Here is a 20038-nt window from a genome sequence, read left to right on the forward strand (position 1 = left end):
AGAGATCGTGGGGGGGGGGGGGGCGGATTTTCTTCTTAATCTGCGGAGAATTAGGGCAAACAGGACGTGGAGGTCAGGGAACATCAGTCCGTGGAGCTGACACCCTACTCGTCAACACGTTCAGCGTGTCATCCCCCTCCACCTCGCAGTTAAGGGACGGAGATCCCTGCTGGGGTGACGTGGGCGTGCCCGCAGGGCAGACAAAGCCCCTCCGCCCCCATCACCCGTGCGGGGCCGGCGGGGTGCGGAGCCCGGCGGGGGCCGCCCCCTTCGGAGCCGTTAACTGCGCAGAGCTCGCGCGCAGCGACAGTTGAAGGACCAGCGCCCGCGCCCCCCCTCCCACCGCCACCCCCTCTTTGTGCCCGCGCCTCGCACGTGCCCGGCGCCCATGTGCAGCAACAGAAGCGGCTACCACACCCGTGTCTCTCTCTCTCTGTCTCTCCAGAGAGGGGAAAAAAAAGTCCCTCCCCCCAGCAGCCCCTCAGGGACAGTCGCCCCACACACAAGCAGCGGCAGGGCGCACCCCCCCCATTTTTTTTAACAGTAGAAATATATAAAATATACATACAACATAACAAAAATCTCAGCCCAAGATCTCATCACGAGAATTATACCACCCCCGCCCCGACTTCTTCCAGCTCCGCGTCTGCAGCTGCAGTGCGCCTCCCTCCCCCCGCCAGCCTGCTAGTACGAATGGGGCTGGCGGAGGGATCCTGTCAGCGAGGCCGGCGGAGGGATCCGTGCCATCCCCCGGGCGGGAGGCGGCGTAGGGGTGTGACGCGGTTCGGCGGGGCCGTTACTCGGGGCGAGGCGGGCGGCGGTTGAGGGCGTTTGTACACTCCATACCTCTACCTCTACCTCTGCTCGGGCGGGGGGCGCTTGCCAGCCATGGGGGCGTCTCCCGCGCGCTGAGCCCAGTTGGGGCTGCGGGTGCCCGTCCCCTCCTTTCTCTGCTCCTCAGCATGCGGGCGGGGCGCGAGCCGGGCCGGAGAGGGCGGCAGCGCCTGTAGAGCGGGCTGCCCCCACATCCCCCCAGCTTCTGCGGGGCAGCGGCTCGGGGTGCCCCGGGGCTCTGCCCCCAGCACGTAGGCAGCCGCGCGGGGGAGCCGCGTGGATGTGAGACCCGGATTTTGTGTGGCTTTTTTTTTTTTTTTTTTTCAAATTGGGGGAAAATGGAGAATGAGATCTTCACGCCCCTCTTGGAGCAGTTCATGTCCAGCCCGCTTGTCACCTGGGTAAGGCTGCGGTTCGCCCCTCCGCCCCGCGCCTTGCGTGGCTGGAGATGGAGCCGCCGGGCCTGGGGTTGCGGGAGTGGGAGGGGGCAGCCGGCGGCTCATGGGGTGCCCCCGCTTCCCTTGCAGGTGAAGACGTTTGGGCCCTTAGCTGGAGGACATGGGACCCACCTGGAGGAGTATGTGGCCCTGGTGGATGGCGTCTTCCTCAACGAGGTCATGCTGCAAATGTAAGTTTGTGTGCACAAGTTACACCCCCCGACCTCCTTTTGCCTCCCCCTGGATCATTCCTGAAGATGAAACCTACCTTCCCATCTAAAACACAGTCATCTGGCAACAATGATGTGAACATCCCTCCTATAATTAGAGAAAGCAGGATCTGGGTGAGAGGCAAGGGTTTCTGTTCTGCTGTCTTTTGTGGTCTTCCCCACCACCTTGTATTTTCTGGTGAAGGCTTTTTGGGTTCCTACAGTATGCTCTTGACATCTATAGGCATTGCTTGGTAAAGATGTCTGCTGGGAAAACAGGGTTTTTGTGTTGCAGGGTATGTTTTTGGGGTCCCCCCCTTTTTTTTGGACCAGAAGTATGCCTACCATCAGCTATTTGGAAAATCTAAACCAGACCCGTTCTCATTTGTTGCCACTAGATTTGTAAACCTGAAAGCGTATGCTGGAGGCACAAACGGCCTCAAGTGTACAGTGCCCAGAAGATAACGAAATCTCAGATTCAGTAGAAAATGTTTTAAAGGCACTTCTTTGAGTTTCTGTTTTGACTGAAATAGCAAAAAAGAAACACTGAATTTAGGGAAGTTATAGTAGACCCTACCTCTTGAGCACAGCTTTCAAGAATTACCCAGGAGGATAAAAACTTGCCTGGTAGTGAGATTCTAGTATTTATCTTAACCAATTGTGGAATACAAATTCCAGAAACTGGAAGGCATCATCGTACATCAATTGCATGGTTATCAAGTGGGCAGATCTGTTTTTGACCCTCCTCACTTCATTTTCATAGGATCGTGAACATTAGTGAATGGCAGTTGTTAAGCAGAGTGGCACTGAGATTTTGCTTGCTGCTGCAGCAACTAAAATGATCAGCGAACTGTTTTGTTCCTTGTCACAAACTGTACAACAGGGTTTTTCTTTTTTTGTGTGGTGTTAAAAATAAGTATTGAAAATCTTGACTGCTTGAAAGGCTGTATAATTATAAATGACATGAAATGATATCAATGAAAGAATTAGATGAATGTCATAATTTATAAAATCTCTAGTTTAGCAAAAATTAAACATTCCATATATTCTATACACATTTCAGTCAATGGAGTGCTGATGTATTCATGTGCTGGTTAAGTATTCTTATTTTTTAGCTCACTTGCACAGTGCCAGATACCCACATGTGGAAAATGTTACTATTCATGTAGTACTTCTGTAATAAGAAGCAAGATGTTACTAGTGAAAAGACCTTTTCATAATAATTATATTTAACTCATAAATAATAATATTCCCTTAAGTCATATTTTCCCCCGATTAATTAAGTCTTTATACAGAAACTTATTTTATGCATATATATGGCAAGATAAAATAAATGTTGGCCTACAGATGCACCAATATATGAACAACTGGCAGTACAAAATACTCATCCAGTATGCTGTTCAGTGATGGTTATGTACAATCTTGCACACTGTCTGTGGTCTTCAGTTGTCATAAAAATACTGAATTCTTAGTTTTATGTGTATTATTGTAAATAAGTCTACAGGCTCTCTTAAATAGAGCTAAGACCAGATCCTGGGATGCTGCAAAACACGGTGTGAATTTTGTAACCAACTTCAATAAGATTAATATATAAATATAATTATTGAAGTGTAATATTTGAAGAATTACCCAAAATATGGTGAAGTCAGTGAAAAGCCTTTAGAAAAGTGTTGTTTCTTCCGGGAAACTCTCATTATATAATTTGCTGTGATAAGGCATTGAAGAGTATTTTTATTTTTCACACACGGATTTACATCTTCCTCTTTCATTAAAAAAAAAAAAATTGAAATTGTCCAAGTAAGAAACATTAAGTGATTTTGTAAAAAGGTGTCAGCTAGAACAACATTCTTACCTTCTTATGCCACCTACAGAAGTTCCCATACAAAGGTATGTAGGTATATGTTGAAGTTGGTCTCCAACTTGATTGAGGAACAGAGTTAATTCTGAGGAGTTTAATCTTGAAACTATTTTAAAGATTTCTCCATAAATCTTTAGAATAAGAGCTAAGAATAGGAGCAGATATGTATGTTGGTAGCCTTTCTCACAACTGTTTTGAAGAACATCTGCAACAGCGAGTTGTCATGAAGACATAAGTGCATGTCAGACATTGGTGACTTTGTTTTGTCTTTGTATGGAAATCTTTGACCACATATCCTGATAAATATTGTCCATTTAGATAAAATACAAAACATATGGGCTCCAGTGCAGAGGAAATTTGAAATAATTTGATAGTTATACCAATAAAAACTGCATCAGTTTTTATCCAATAAATAGTATATAGGGGTTGAAATTTGCTATGTATGTTCTTTCTTCAAATTTGTTAAATTTTTAAGAGATGTCAAAATCTCTCTCTCTTTCTCTCTCTCTTTTTTTTTTTTTTACTCTGGTAGTTAAAAATGGTGGAAGCTAGCTTTTAAAAACTGGTCCTGTAGCCAGGAAAGTCACTGCAAAACATTCTGTTTGTTTGTTTGTTTTACTTTGTTTTTGGCCTTACCCAATTTGGGGGTGAACACCTACCACACTCTTTTCCCTGTCTTAGGGAAAATAAGTCACAATGTTGAACTTAAGAAACTTGCATGAGCAGTCTCTCTGCCTGCTTCCCAATGAAAGCTACTGGTTGCTGGCTTATTTTTTTTTCAACATTTTTGAAAAATTAAACCTAATTTTGAAGCCTAATTTTGAAGCCTTTAAACTGCCATACTCTTTTAGAACCAAAGAGGGAGCAGAAAATGTTGTCAGTGATTACCAGGAGTGCTAGTTGTTATCTGTGAGGATTACAACTGGAACTAGCTGTCTAATACATTAGTCAGGGCTATGAAACAAATCAATTGGAGGGCTGCATTCTCTGTTTTCTAGCTACCCACAATCCATGCTCCAGTTTCTTCATGAGCAGCCCCATGGGAAGAAGCCCTGTCAGAGTGTTTAGAGCCCCAGCTCTGGCCACAGGGACAGGGCTTCCACTGATGGCAGCCAGTGCCAGGCAAGACCTGGGATGAGTGTGGCCCCAACAGAACCATAAGCTGAAGATCTGTCACTGCAGTCAGAGTCCTGCAGAGTCCTCTGGCTTTGGTGGAAGGACCTCTAGTAGCAGTAGTCCACATTCCTTGCCTTTTCTTCCCCCAGCCTTTGATGGGGAGCAGGCAGTCCCTGTGGCACCACAGTCAAAAGACCTGCCATTGGTGGTGGAGTTTCCCCATCGGGGCATCCACTTCCTCCCTGGCTCTTGCCAGGGCATTAATAGCCCCAGCGGTACCATCCCTGGGAGCCCCATCACCTCAACCAGAGCTCCAGCTCTCACTGGTGGCAGTGCTTCCCATGATGGCAGGCAGTGCCCTTAGTACTTGCTGGGGCGCTGGCCTGTGCTGCAAGAAACCCTGCTGCATGACAAGGGCTGGAGGAAAAGCCCGCAGACCAGATCATCTGACCTGTGAGCCTTATGTTTGACATCTCTGCATTAAGTGTGTAAGCTTATTGGTTCCTGACTCACGGGTTCCTTAAGTGTCTGATGTTAATGTTTCACTGTCACAATATGGCATGGAAGTATATATTGGTTGAAGACGTATGAAAACACTTTGTGTGTCAATATTCTAGACTAGAAGTCCTCAGATCCAGCCCCTGGGGCTGTCATCTGGCCTGTGGTGCTCCTCACAAGTCTGGAAACTTGGCAGCAGGGGAGCAGTGGCACTGTGGACTGGCCCTGTGCCATTCATCTGGCCCACAGCCAAAAGCTAGAACACCACTGTTCTAGACTTATGCTGTCATTATTACCAAAACGTATGGTTGGTGGTGGAGGGGTTCCGATAAGATAGAAAGTCCTCTTCTAGGAAATTTGAGTTGAAAAAATGAGTAAGCAGGTATCATTTGAGCAGTTGGCATTCAGCAGCCTTTCTGCGTTGCTTTGTACTTAATGTTACCAAATGTTTTGAAACAAATGACGAACAAAGAGTATTCATTTCAAGTTGGTCATGGTTTATAGAGACAACTACACACAAAATGAGGCTTTGTTACAGAAGACATTTATGTAGTTTAAAAAAGAAAGATGATTAGCCAGCTATCTTTGGTTTGTAAGCATGGCATTTACTGTGTTCTTCTCTGTTAGGCAAGACTTACTTCCAGTGAAACTGATCAGTATGTCCCAGAAAGAGTCTGATAGATCTTAAAATAATTAGTTTCCAGTAGTATAATTAGTATTGAGACTCCCTTTTGCATTAAAATTGACTTCAGTACTCGCAGAGAAATTTCTGTGCTTTGTGTCCTTGCAAATATAAACAAATTTATACAAAGAGATTGAAAAACAATGGGCATCATATGGTACCCAAACTTTAGCTGAGGATCTCTTCCTTATTGGGGATGGTACGGCCAACTTAAAACTTCTGAACTAGTGTTCTTTAAGGGAGAAGGAGGAGTCTGATCATTGTGTTAGTTTTGAACTTGGAACATATGTGTTGATTTCCTTTCCCCCACAGATTTCCTGCATGTCTGTGGAAAAAGTCACTTAGGCTTAGATCCTCAGATGTATTTTGGTATCTTGTCCCCTATTGAAATCAGTGGTGTGCCTCAATACCAGTACCTTTGAGCATTTGAAACTTAGTCCCTTAATGTAAAAACAAATGCATTAAAGATTTAATTGCTTGGGTACTGTGATAAAGCACACCTATTTTAAATGAAACTGTAGTTAAAATTCTGGATTTTAATTTATTTTAATGTGTACTGTACAGCTATTGGACATCTAGGTGCATTAAAATACACGTGTAGATTATGTTAAAATAACAGTGTGTATTTAGGTCTGATCTATTTTCAGCTATAGATCTTAAAGACTGTGACAGTTAATTTTCTGTTTTTTGAGCTTTAATATACCTGTTGTAATATACATAAATGTGTGAAGGTTATGATGCATAGAAAGATTTGTAACTCAAATGTTTGTATATTTAATGTACCAGTTAGTAAAAGAACATAAAGAAGAAAATAGGTTTTATTTTTTTTTTCACTCGCATGTTCTCAAGGTTTTGATGCACAGGTTAGTTTTGTTCTATAAGCCAATCTATTTAAAAACATCATACAAATGTAAAATTTCTTCTTGGCTGCATAGTGACTACTACATTTTTATGTTGCGATTCCGAGATACTGTGCTGGAACTCATACATTTCCCAGTATTTTTCAGTGTTTAACAAAACTGACTTGTCTGCTTGCTGCAGACATAAACATTCCAATATACAGTAAAATGTCAAGACTACAGAATGTTGTGCCAGATGAGAAACCAGTATTTTGTTTAATGCCTGCTTGGAAACTATCCTACCATAGCTGTTTTATGTAATTTTATCGGTAACCAACAATCAAAGAAACAATCTTTTATCTGTTCCATGAAACCTTATTTAGAATTGAAGAATGCTGGCTAATGAGGATAGCTGTTGCTGTGTTTTTTCTGTTTAAAATATGAAAGTGGTAGGATCATTACTTCTAGTCACTTAAAAAAAATTCCTAAGATAATTATTAATGTTTTTGTTTTACTTCTGTTAAGTGTGTTTTATATTCCTGTTCATTCCAGTGAGATTTTTTTCTTTAGGCATCTCTTGGAGTTTCATGAACATCTAACATCAGTTGTAGTTCTGGAATACCTATTTAACACAGTCTAATGTGTATAAATATTTGTAGGAGAGCGGACCTTTGTTGTCATATACACACTACCCATTCATGTCCATAGAACAGTATCTTGTATCTGTATTTTGACTTTCATGGACTACAGCTGCTTGGATTGTGCTTTGTATCTATCTATGGAAACAGGTATTTGAAAGTAATTTCTCAGTCAGAAATCTCTTGTATCTATGTGCAATGTTCGCTTTTAATGGCGGGGAAAAAGAGCATGAGGTATAGGAATACTGAGTATGGCTTAAAAGAGCTGACTTAGAAAACCTATAATGACTATGTGCAGACACATGCTGTATTAATTCCCGAGTAGTTTGCACTGGATTTTATTCTGTGGTAAGGAATGGACACATGAGCAAGTTTCTCAGGCTTGTTGTCCAAAACAAGAGTTAAGTACCTGGCATTAGCTACTAGTTTGCATTGAGCAAATGGTCATCACTAAGGGCAGCTGACAGTAGCAGCAGACATGTGACACACATACTGGGCTAACTTCCCTTCTAACATCGTCAGAGGTAACTTCTGGAGAACAGAATTTCCTGTGGAGTTAATACTGTGCATCATGTGTCATTCCCTAATATCTTCTTGGGGTAACACACTATTTGCAATACTGAGTTAGAAGAATCCACCTGACATCTGCCAGAATGATCAATAAAAATTGTTAATGAAATAGTCTTGCCGGAGACCACTGCTGACGCATTAAATTTAATGCAGGGGTGTCAAATTCACCCCCTAACCAGGCTGGATCCAGACTCTGTGGGCCAGAGGTGGCAGCGATAGAGGCAACAGAGATGGGCAAGCAGTGGTGCAGTAGGTCAAGTGGCTGTGGGATGAATGGGGGTGTATTAGCATAGCCCTTGCCTGGTCCCCTGCCAGCAATGGCCATGTCCATTGGGGTTCAGGATTTTACAGCAGGCATTGTTCCTCACTAGCCATGTCCCTAAATTCCTTGGCTTGCCAGTAGCCTGGCAGGGTGGATGGAGCTACTTCATTGGCCAGTTGCTTTACAACCATGAAGTAATGAATCCAGCCTGTTCCCATTGCTATGTCATTTTTTTTTTTTATTGCTGTCTGTCACTATGACTTGCGTTACCCCATTATTATCAGGAGCCTTTTATCCTTTGATGTACAAGACCAGTGGTGCCCAACCTTTTTTGCTCTCCAGGCTGCATGGACAGTGCCAGGTCGATTGGAAGGCTGGATCCGACTGCTGGTCTTGATCTGGCATGTGGGGCTGGTATGGCAGGGGCTTGATTCAGCTGCCAGGAAGTGGCAATCCTGCCACTGAGGGGGCCAAGGAGTGCCCCAGCCCTGATCTGGATGCATGGGGGGAGGGGGTAGCACAGCCCCAGTTCAGGCATGGGCTGGGTGAGAGTGGGAAGTAGCCCTGGTATATGATGAAAGCTTGCAGGAACAAACAGTAAATTGTGAGGTATCATTACAATTAAAAAAAATGATAACTCTCTAGTTCCACCTGTGTGTTAAAGTATACAAGGCAAAGTTATGTGGGATATACTCATTGCTATAATATTCTTCAATAATCATTTCAAATACTAAATGTTTTGAGAGGATAATTTTAATGAAAGAGTTTGTTTTTAAAATTGTGTTTACTATTGGCTTGTTCCATGCCCTAGGCCTTCAGCTCCCATGGTGTAGTCAAGAGGTGGGACAGCTGACAACTTCTTTCTGCCTCTCCATAACTGGAATACTGTCATGGATTTCTGTCCTTTGTTCAGGATGGACAGACATGGGGAAATCAGGCATGGGGAAGCAGCTTATTGGGGGAATGCGGAAGGGACAGGGAGGCTCCTGCTGCTGTATGTGGCTCTTCCAGTGCTTGTCTGGTGGCTCCCACTGCTGCTCCCACTGCCCGTCTAGGAGGGCACGTGGGGGCATGTGCCACCCAATCTGCCCAGTCAAGAAGAGCCTGGCCCCAGCCCACCCCACCCCATGCAGATCTGGAGGCACTCCGCCCACCCCCTGGTGGTCTCCTGGATGGGCAGTGGGAGCTGTCAGACAAGCAGTGGATGAGCCACATGCAGCAGCGGGAGCTGCAACCCCCTGATGACCACACCTCTGTCCTGCCCCAGCCCTGGCTGGGCAGCCCTGGCCCCAACCCCACACTTTCCCTCACTGCGGGAGGCCTTGATCTGCCCCCCTGCCCACATCCCTCCCTCCTCCCTTTCCACCACACCAGACTTACCAATTGCATTCCATGCTGCCGGCTCCTCACTGCCTATGTGCTATGCTGTGGCTGCACACATCAATGGGCGTTTATTGGACAAATTATCGACAGCATTGGTCTGATTTTCTGATACAGAAAATGTACTTTATATCAGCGCCGATCCAATATTGGATTGTTGTATCAGTGCACCTCTAGTTGGAAGTCTTTTGGTCGGGGAAAAGGAATAACTGTAAGAGTGCTGTCATGGAGGGTATCTGCTATACACCACTAATCTGGGGGATGAGGGAGGACTGTGAGGGGGAATGTACGGGTGGCCTAGATGAGTTGTTTTTTTAACAAACAACTGAGCAAAATATCCAGATAGCAGGACCTGTTGCTGATAGGATTGATATTTGTTGGGAGGGCAACTTTTTGCAATATGTTGGGGATAGTATTTTGGTGCAGATGGTGAAGTCAGCTAGGAAAAAAGCTTTTCTTGATTTGCTCTTCATTTAATGGAGAAGATTAGTTGAGAATGTCAAGGTGAAGGCAACCTGGGTGACAGTGACCCTGAAATAATAGTTTAAGATCCTGAGGAAAGAGTATTAGAACAAAAACACTGGACTTCAGAAAAGTAGATTCTAACAAACTCAGTGGACTGGTAGGCAGGATTCTCTGGAAAGTAAGTCTAAGGGGAAAGAATAGCTCATTGTATCTTAGAGAAACAATATTAGAGGCATAAGAGCAGCCTGTTGTGATGAACTTCCCAGTGAGCTGAACCTATAAAAGGAATCTTAACCGAAAGTGGGAACTTAGCCATATTACTAGGGTATAAGAATATTGCACAGGAATGCAGGGGAAAATCGGGAAGGCCAACGCACAAATTAAAATGCAACTAGCAAGGGATGTAAAAGACAATTAAAAAACAAGTTCTATAAGCATGTTAGAGGAGGAAGACCAAGGCAAGTGTATGTCTCTTAGTGAGTAAGGAGGGCAATTTAGTAATGGAAGATGTGGAAAAGATAGAAATATTTAATACCTCTTACTTCAGACTTTATGAATAAATTAAGCTATTAGATGAGAAGCACATTAGCTGCAAGGAGAGGGGTGTTGGTAATTGGTCTAAAATAGAGAGAGAGCAGATTAGGGCAGTGATTCTCAACTGGGGTGCCATGAGATCCTTCTAAAGGTGATGCGGGGTGCTGCCCCATACTAGCACTGTTAGGTATGCAAAAGCCTACAAGTGATTCATAAGGTAAACCCAGAATTTCTAATTAATAGGAATCCATAATGTCAAAAACACTTTGACTTGTTGTGATTTTTCTGAGTTTTTTGCAACAGAAGAAACGCTCTATATTTTTCTGTAGTTGAAGAATTACTAAAATAAGTTTTTTGAAATGAGGTGCCAATAAATTCAGAAAAGTTATGGAGACATGCCTGTGCTCTTGTTCCAAAAAAAGTGTACAACCCAGTATACCACTGGTTTCAAGGTCTCTTGCAAGTCGAGGGAAGCAATTTCCCCCCCCAATTCTGTTCAGCAGTACTAAAACCCCATCTGATACCCTGTCCACTTTGGGAATCTGCTTTTCAAGAAAGATGCGGACAAAATTAAAAGAATCCAGTGTAGAGCAACTAAAATATTCACAAGTCTCAGATATAGGACTTATGAGAATTTTGGAAGAACAGGGTTTATCTACACTGGAGAAGAGAAGACTAATTTCAGATTTTATAATAGTTTCTAAGTAGGTGAAGGGTGGTTATGAACTGGATGGTTGTAGACCATATGCTGTAGCTTCAAGGTAAGTGCAAAAAATGATCAGTTTAAATAAGCAGCAAGAGAACTTTAGGATGATTGTTAGAAAGAACTTTCTAACTCTGGGGGTAGTAAAGCACTAGAATATATTGTTTAGACAGGCTTCTAGCATCAGTGAGAGTTTTTAAGTGCAGGTTAGATAAACACTTGGATGAGAGGGTTTAGGCAGGAATGATTCTTTCATTGTTTAGACAGGAATGATTCTGCCATGAAAAAGGTTTGGACTAGCTGACCTTCTGAGGCTTGTTCTAGCCCTATTTTTCTATGATTTCTATCCTTGTCATGCTCAGCTAGAGCATGCAGTCTGCTTCATTAGCTCATCTACTAAGTTCTCCAAGTCAACAGTACTGCTCTGTTTTCCAGGCTGCCCAATATGCAAACCTGACTGGTCTGCTTCTTGTCTGAACTCCAGGCTCCAGTTCTGGCTTCATGCAACAATAGAAGGCACATGCACTATGATGCAATTAACTCCTTGTGGGGAAAGCCACAAAGTAAGAGGCAGTCATTGGCAGCTCCTCTGAGGGAAGGGAAGCATAAAACAAGCTGTTGAGCATCTGTATAATGCAAACTAGTGACTTCAGCAGCAAAAATATGAAATCTACAGCTGCAGTCTGGGTCCCTCCTTATCCAACTGAGATGAATTGGGCAGGTTTGCAACTGTAAGACCTGTTGTTTTCAGTTTTGGGTTTTTGGTTTGTTTTTGTTTTTTTGCAGATCCTAGCAAGTATTGCTGTATCAGTTTGTACTTACCCATATTTTTAAGATTTTCTTCAAGTGTATGGTCCAGAATTTTTTTTAATGCAACTTGATGTCATGGAAGAGTTCTGTGGCAGGGAATGAATTGGTCACTTTTCTGTGGTCTTGCTTGTTGTATTTGTTGGAAATGGATCTGTGTAAGAAATGGGATTTCATAATCTAGTGATTTGTTGCTTATGAGAGAAGCAGCTCAGAAGTTAGACTGCCTTCAGAAGGCTTTTTCTGGGAGCTGGTGACTTTGGTTGTCTGATGACATCTGGCTGTTTGACTTGTGCCTCTTTTATTCATCTTTTTTTTTCCTGGAGCCATTGCTTTAAAGGATTTGTGTTCACAGCTCTATGAGAGTGATTTACTTCAAGTGGGGTTAGTTTAGCTAATTGAGGGGTAGAGCTAAGTTAGGCAGCCTTCTAAAAGGTAGCTCCATAGGAGCAGAGAGAGCAATGAGAGTTTGCTGTGGGAGGCAACCAGGGAGCAGAAGGTGTTTTGTGGGTTCTCCTTCCCTCCCCCCCACTTGTTCTTTCTTTTTTCTTCTTTTTCTTTGCTTTTGTTTTTTAGGAGTTCTCCAGGGAGCAAGGGAGATAGGAATGGAGGGTTGGTTCACAACTGTGACCTGCCTGCAATGTGCCATGTTTGTATTCCTCCTTGAGGGTCACGCTTTATCTGCTCCAAGTGTGAACTGGTGAGTGTCTTGGAGGAAAAGGTTGGAAGCATAAGTATCTATGCTGCATGCCATCAAAGAAAATGAAGATTTCTTGGACAGGATTTATGGAAGATTTATAGAGAGGCCAGAGGGAAAAGAGATGTGGCAGCATGTGACTGCTAGAAGGAGGGTCCTCACAATTCAAGAGGAACAGGTTGAAGATGGCAGCTGCTGTTAAGCACTCTGTGGTGGAACAGCTAAGGAAAGGCAGAGGTGAGGACATCTGCAGGCATGGCCTAGAGGATTTGTCAGTCTACAGAGCAGGAAGCAGGACCACAGGAATGTGGACTCTTAAGACCACTGCAGATCATGGCAGGCAAGGGCTTGAACAGGGACCATTATGTCATGGAAGTAAACGTGTGGCTGAGATGGGTGTTGACCTGAAGACTTCAGCTTCTTTGATACTGGATGAATGAGAGGAGGATTGCTATCAAGAAATGGGATCCATCTAACCAGAACCGCAAAGCGCATCTTTGGGTGTTGTCTTACCTGAGTAGTAAGGTGGGCTTTAAATTAGGTTCCAAAAGGGATGGTGAAAGCCTCCAGCAGCAGAGCAACCAATTCGGTGGGGAAAGGACTGGAAGAAACAACTTGGTTCTGGGAAAGGGCCAGAGAGCCACAGAACAGCAACAAGTGATGCAAAAGGGAAATAAGTAGGTTGAAATGCAAATTATGTGCGATATGTGTACAAATGTGAAAAGTATGGGGAACAAACAAGATAATCTGGAAGTCACAGCCTATAAAAAGAGCTATGATCTGATCGGTATCATAGAGACCTGATAGGACAGCTCTTATGTCTAGAATGTCAACACCTGAGGGCTACACTTTGTTTCAGAAAGACAGGGTTGACCGAAAAGGTGGTGAGATCATCTTGTATGTTAAACATGCATTTTGTCCCTCATTCAGGAGGGAGAAGGTAGCAGATCAAAATGTGTTTGGGTGAAGATAGAAGGTGAAAGGTACAGCACTTATATTGGTGGAGATATAAAAGAGGCAGAAGAGGCACTTTTCAGGGAGGTGACAGAATTATCCTAGGAGTGCACCGGTGAAGATTTTTTGGGGTTGATACTCATGGCCAGTTTTTATTAATGAGCCATATCGACCAATACTGATCCAATTGCTGATATGCAGCCTAGCAGCTTGGAGAGCAGTATCTGGCTGTATGTCTGGGGAGGAAGGGTTTGGGGGGGGCAGATAAAGGTCCCTGGGGTGAGGGAAGTGGGGGGCTGGGACAGGAACAGGTGCCACTCAGCTGGAGTGGGGTGTGGGATGGAGCCATGAGCACAGCCCCCTCTAGCCCCTCTGCCGGTGCTGCCATTGCCCGCACTGAGCACAGTCCTGGCCCAGCCCCCCTGTTGGGAAGAGCCTGTTGCTTCCTCTGGCCCCAGCCTGCAGTGGCAGCCTGCCCTTGAAGATCCGGGAGGCACATGCTTCCCTTGGGGGTGCATGCAGTGGTAAGAGCCACTCCCCTCTCTGTCCCACCCGACACCGGACAAGCCTCTCTCAGCTCCGTCCCACACGGGCTGGGCAGTGCCTGCCTCTGCCCCACTCCCATCCCACACCGGAGGGGCCTCAATGTGCCCTCCCATGTCCCTTCCCTCTCTCTTCCCCTTTCCCCACAACAGACTTACCAGCCTGATGCTACTCTCCAGGCTTCCAGGCCGGCTGTGTGTGTGCTGCAGCTGCACTTCAATTGGTGACATCAACCAAAAAAAGCCAATTGCTGATAATGTCAGTTTTCCTTTTATCGGTGCCCGTATGATATAGACTTGTAGTTATGCCAAAGCTATGAGATGGTACTGAAGCTGAGACTTCAGTTTCTCAAACATTTGCTGGGAGAACAATACAGTTAAGTATAAAATCTTGAGCCAGTTCCTAACTTGTGTGGAGGACAAGTTTCTGTTCCCAAAGGTAGATGATCCCCTAGCTGTATCCTCAATCTTAGCTCTTGTCCTGACAGATATGGGAGAACTGGTGGAGGATGTGAAGGTGATGAGGAAACTTGGAAAGAAGTGATCATGATACAAGATCCCAAGGTGAGGAAGCATGAGGTTAACAGAATTAAGATACTAGGTACTTTAAGGTACTTTTTAAATTAAGATTTCAAAAAGGTAGATTTCAGCTGACTCAAGGAGTTGATAGGCATATAGTGCCTTGGGAAGACAGACTGAAGGATAAAGGCACCTAGGAAGGTTGGAAGTTTCTAAAGAGGTATAATATTAGATGCTCAGCAAGAAACTATTCCAATGTGATGGAAGCACAAGAAGTATGAGAGACCAATGTGGCTATACAAGCAGCTTCTAGGATGCGTCAAATGCAAAAGGAAAGCTTACAGGCAATGGAAAGATAAGCATGTCACCAAGGAAGCATACCAGAAAATTGCAAGAACCCATAGGGACAAAATCAGGAAGGCAAAGGTAAAAAATGAGCTGCATCTGACAAGGGAGGTTAAAGACAACAAGAAGAGGTTCTGTAAACATGGTGGTTACAAAAGAAGGATCAGAGAATTATGAACTAGCTACGGAGAACTCTTAACACAAGATGCAAAGAAGGAGGAGCTAATCAATAGCTACTTTTGTCTCAGTCTTCACAAAAAAAGTTAAGCTGCAACCCTACACCTAATAAGGATTATTTGGATAAGAAAGGGGGTAAGCTGTGGGATGAGATAACAACAAAAGAAAGTCATAGAGCTTTTGATGGCTCTGAATGAATTCAAGTCAGCAGGGCCTGATAAACTTCATCCTGGGGTTCTGAAGAACCTGACAGAAAATAAATTTGATTGCCAAGGACTCCAATATATGAAGTCTTGAGAGATGGGTGAGGTCTCTGAGGACTGGAAAAGGGCCAACATAGCACCTCTCTTTGGAAAAAGCAAAAATAGGACCTAGGAAACTACAGACCAGTTAGCCTCATCTCAGTATCTGGGAAGTTGCTGAAGCATATTATAGGGAAGTCCATCTGCAAGTATCTGGAGGAGAAAAGGCTGATCACAGGCAGCTGGCATGGATTTACTATGAACAAATCATGCCAAACAAACCTAATCTATGATTTGACAAGATAACTAATTGGGTGGATGAAAGGAATGATGTGGATATAATATATTGGACTTTAGCCAGACTTTTGACAAGGTCCCACATGTCTACATTTCTCCAGTTGCTTTGAGGATTAGACAAAACTAGTGTAAGGTGGACAGACAACTTAGTGGCCACAAGTAAAGGATAATTATAAATGGATCCATGTCTGTATAGCAAGAAGTTTTGAGTCCCATAAGGGTCTATCCTGAGCCCAATTCTGTTAAACATGTTTATTGATGGTTTGGATGCTAGAATCAAGAACTTTTTGAGCAAGATTGCAGATAACACAGAACTGGGAAGGACTTGAACACGCTGGAGGACAGAAGCACAATTTGGAAGGATCTTGACAGATTGGAAAACTTGACTGGAGTTAACAGGATGAATTCAGTGCTGACATGCAAGGTACTACACCTTCAGAAGAATAATAAAAAATACAGATACAAAATGACGGGATGGTAGCATCATGGAAAAGGATCTTGGTAGGTCACAGACTTTCTGTGGTGTGATGCAGTTGCACAAAAGGCAAATGTGGTTTTGGGCTGCATCAATAGAAGCATTAGGTGCAAGACACAGGAGGTGATGGTGTCTTTAGTTGGCACTAGTTAGGCCTCATTTGGTATGTTTTGTGCAGTTTTGTGTTCCGCGTTTTAAAAAGGACATGGAGAAGTTGGAAAAGAGTCCAGAGGTGAGTGATAAAAGGGCTTGGAAGGGAAGTTCTATGAGGAGAGGCTGAAGGAACTAGGTATGTTCAACTTGCAGAGAATGTGCTTAAGGGGGACATGATAGTAGCTTTCAAATATTTGAAGGGCTGTTATAAAGAAAATGGTAGAAGTCCTTTACTTTGTGCTCCAGAGAGCAGGATGTGGACCAATGGCTTGATGTGGCAGCAAAGCAGGCTTAGATTGGGTATCAGAAAAAACCTTTTCTATGTGAGAACAGTGAGACAGTGGAATAGACTGTCTAGGAAAGTTGACTCTCCAGTATTGGTGATGTTCAAGAAGAGTTTGGACAGCCAGTGGTTGGGGATGATCTAGGTGTAGTAACACCGTGTTTTACTGTGGGGATTTCCCAGGCTTCTGGGCTCTTCTGGTTGTCACAGAGCCAGGAAGAATTTTTTTTCCCTCCTGATGCTACATGTCAGTTTTCTTCACCTTCCTCAGAAGCTTTGGGTGTTGGTTGTAGCCAACACCAGGAATTTTAACTGAGTTGTGCCAGTGCTTTTCCTGGATTTAAACGTAGAATTTTGTGGTTAGAGAGTCTGCTCAGAGTTGGACCAATTGCGATATTTGGGCTCAGGAAGGAATTGGGACGTGTGGTGGGTTTGTGGTTGTTTTTGTTGGTTTTTTTAAAATTTTTTGCTTCCTCTGTAGTGGGCAGGGGGAGGGGCATAGTCCCCTTTTTTGAATCTCTCAAGCATATTTTAACAAGCTTTGCAGCAGGAAGATGTTGGCTGCCATTATTCCTCTGCTTTACCTGTGGCAGGTCAGGGTGTTAAGTCTTGTGGTTGTGTCAGAGTTGACTGCGTAGCCTTGCTAATAGGTTAGATCAGGGGTGCTCAGTCTCTGGCCTGTTGGTCAGATCTGCCTGGCATCCAGCCTGCAAGGCTCCCTAAAGATTGGGAAACGGTAAGCAGGGAGCAGTGACAATACTGATACCCCTGCCCTGCTGCCTCATTCAATTCCAAGCTCTGGGCAGTTGGGCTGAGACTGTGGCCATGTCCCTACACCACTGTGCAGTTAGGCTGGGGTCAGGGGCTGGGTCCTTGTAGCTGAATCAGGTCATACCATGCCCACCAGATTTGGCTCGCTGGCCTTCCCATTCAGTACTGCCCATCCAGCCCAGGGGCAAGAGGGGCAAATACCACTGGGTTAAACAATGGATTTTTATATATAGAATAGTTTAGATACAGATAATCCTGTTTCAGGCAGCGGGTTTGGATTAGATGATCTCTGGAGGTCGCTTCCAACCCTACTTTTTTGGGATTCTGTGACTACTTTTGTTCAAAGCAGGACTTCCCTGAGTTGTTAATCGTTTTTGCCCAAAAGATGACTTACCTCTGAGAGGCACTTGAGACATAGACATTTTACCCCTGTTTTATTGTTGGGAAATCTGAGTAAGAGTGTATTATGCCAGATCGCACCCTTAGTGGGGTGGAGATGCTTTGGTTATCAAGTTACTTCCAGTAACTAATCCAGTTAATTAGATTCAAATAATGCATGTAATCTCTGTTTACTTGGAAGGAAGTATCAAGTGGGCTTCCCCAGGGGTCTGTCCTTGGTCCAGTGTTGAAACTTGTTTCTGTATTTTTCCTTGCCCCCCCCATCTGGAATTGCTTCATTTCCTTTAGTTGTATTACATATCTTCTGCTCATACTCATCTTGTTGGTCCTTGCTTTCCATCTTTCTTTCTTCCAGGGTAAATCCCTATTTGTTGATCAGGTCTGCTTGAAGACTGGGTTACCCTAGTCTTACTGCTGCCAATAGAGTACTCACTGATGTGAAGTTACATGTTATAGTGGCTGTAGGTTTGAGGTTTAGTTACAGAATTGGGCTTTTAATATCTCTCATGAGTGCACTCATTTTATATATTTAGAGTGGTTAAGTAGCACAATATTTATAGAAGTTCTGTGTCTGCCATTAAACCAGAAGAAGCCACTTCAGGTGCTCAGCTGAAGCAGTTGTGAAGGCCTCCTGGGCTATGCATCCCAGGGGGTTGATCTTTAAACTGTACTCCTAAGCAGGCCATTTGTCTTAATATGATAATGGATTCTTTCCCAGCTGGCTCAGTGGTAGACAACTAGGGAAGAGTTTTGGCTGTACTGTGTCTGACCTCTCTTGAAAACTGTTGAGAAAACTCTTCCATAAACCCTAAATACTGCCACTTTCTTGTCTTAAAATCTTATGGGTGCTTGATTGAAGGGAATACCTTAAACCATGAGCTGTCAGTGTTTTGTGGTGTGGGGTACTTCTTGAGTGGAACTTAGCTCCACGTGCAGGCCACTTCCACACTATCATTGCTCTGACAGTGCTGATGCCACCATTTCTGCCTGACATCCAGGGCATCCTAGTCTCCTGCTTAAGTGCTGTAGAAGCTCTCTGCCCAGCTTCACAGGCTCAATAAAATTGCTGTATGGGCTAGATCTGGTCCATGAATTGTATGTTGTTGACCCCTGCTTTAAACCTTAGGGCTTCTGGTACCAGCTTTCCCATATTGCAGCAGTACTTGAAAATGGAGGGAGATCTTTCACCTGCAAGTGAAGAGAGTAGTATTGACTCTAATGAAGTACGGAAAGTAATACAACTGCTGTTTGTGTTATGGTAGTGGATAGGACCCAGGGTTCCTAATGATCAGGGATACATTAGGAACTGTACAAGTAGATCACAAGTCCTATCCTTGCTCTGAAGGGCTAACAATCTAAGTAGATATTAGAAAACATTTGAAGAGTGTTAGGTTTTTTAAAAATTTATACACTTAAAAAAAACAAAAGATAAAGGAACATTATGTTCAAGGACTATTTTAAAACACAAAAATGATTTTTTTTTTTTTTTTGAACAATCTTACATCAAAGGCTGTGTGTACAGAGTGATGGATAACTTGTATTTTTAATCAGGTTTTTAAAATGCTGTATTTTAAATTTATTTTAAAAAAGCAAGAATAAACTGGTTTAAAATCCAAATTTAAAACAAAATGTTACAGTATAAATTAGGGATGTGAAAGGTTAAATGGAAGGGGGGAAAGCATGGGGGGAATGAAAGTCATGCAGAGGCCCAGCAGGAATTGGAGGGCAGGTGGGGGGAGGAGCAAAGGGGAGGGGAAAGAGGGAGTGGCAAGGGGGACTAGTACCCATAGCCTAAGAGGAAAACAGCGAGCAGCCTATTCCAGGGGTCCTGGTTTTCTGTGTTTTAAAAATCCCAAAATCTTTGATTAAAACCCCTAAAATCCATGTTTTTCCATGATTAAAATGAAATGCCACTATATGCATATCAGTTGAACACAATTTGATATATTTACAATTTTAAAGCAATTTGGAAGCTTACTGGTGCCTCAGTCACTATAATAAAATACATTCTAAAGACTTACATATTTTGGCGTTTGATTTTTCTATGATTTAAAAAAAAAATAAAAAAAATCAGAGCTCCCCTTGCCCCTTTCAGTCACCAGAACATGGATTCAGCTGCGGCTCTCCCTCCTGCTGCTTTTTGGTTCTGAACAGCCCTGATTATGCTGGTGCCCTGTCTCTGCCCATGCTGTTGCTCCTCACCCCCAAACCCACCCTCCTGCCCTCCCCCCAGCCTTGCTGGTGCCCCTCCTGATCCACAGCCTCCCAACCCACATCAGTGCCCCTCACTCCTGACCTGCAGTCCCCTCCCCTGCCCCCCCCAACCCCAGGCCTGCCTGGTGCCCCGCACTC

The 20038-nt window shown here is 43.9% G+C and overlaps 1 protein-coding gene across 9 annotated transcripts in view; it reads left to right on the top strand.

The window, feature by feature from the left end:
• Positions 1-787: 787 nt before the first annotated feature.
• CCDC88A (coiled-coil domain containing 88A) overlaps positions 788-20038 on the top strand; it is a 192637-nt gene continuing 173386 nt past the window's right edge. For 7 of the 9 annotated variants that reach the window (XM_019549270.1, XM_019549272.1, XM_019549263.1 and 4 more), the window contains exons 1-2: positions 789-1235; positions 1362-1462. In XM_019549270.1, coding sequence (XP_019404815.1) covers positions 1173-1235; positions 1362-1462 — 164 coding nt within the window. In that variant the 5' untranslated portion in view covers positions 789-1172. Of the gene's footprint in view, positions 1236-1361; positions 1463-20038 lie in introns of all 9 variants that reach the window. The other 2 variants (XM_019549268.1, XM_019549271.1) reach the window with 2 other exon arrangements.

The sequence above is a fragment of the Crocodylus porosus genome, unplaced genomic scaffold (genome assembly GCF_001723895.1).
Source record: "Crocodylus porosus isolate Cpor-Errol unplaced genomic scaffold, CroPor_comp1, whole genome shotgun sequence".
NCBI classification, from domain to species: domain Eukaryota; kingdom Metazoa; phylum Chordata; order Crocodylia; family Crocodylidae; genus Crocodylus; species Crocodylus porosus.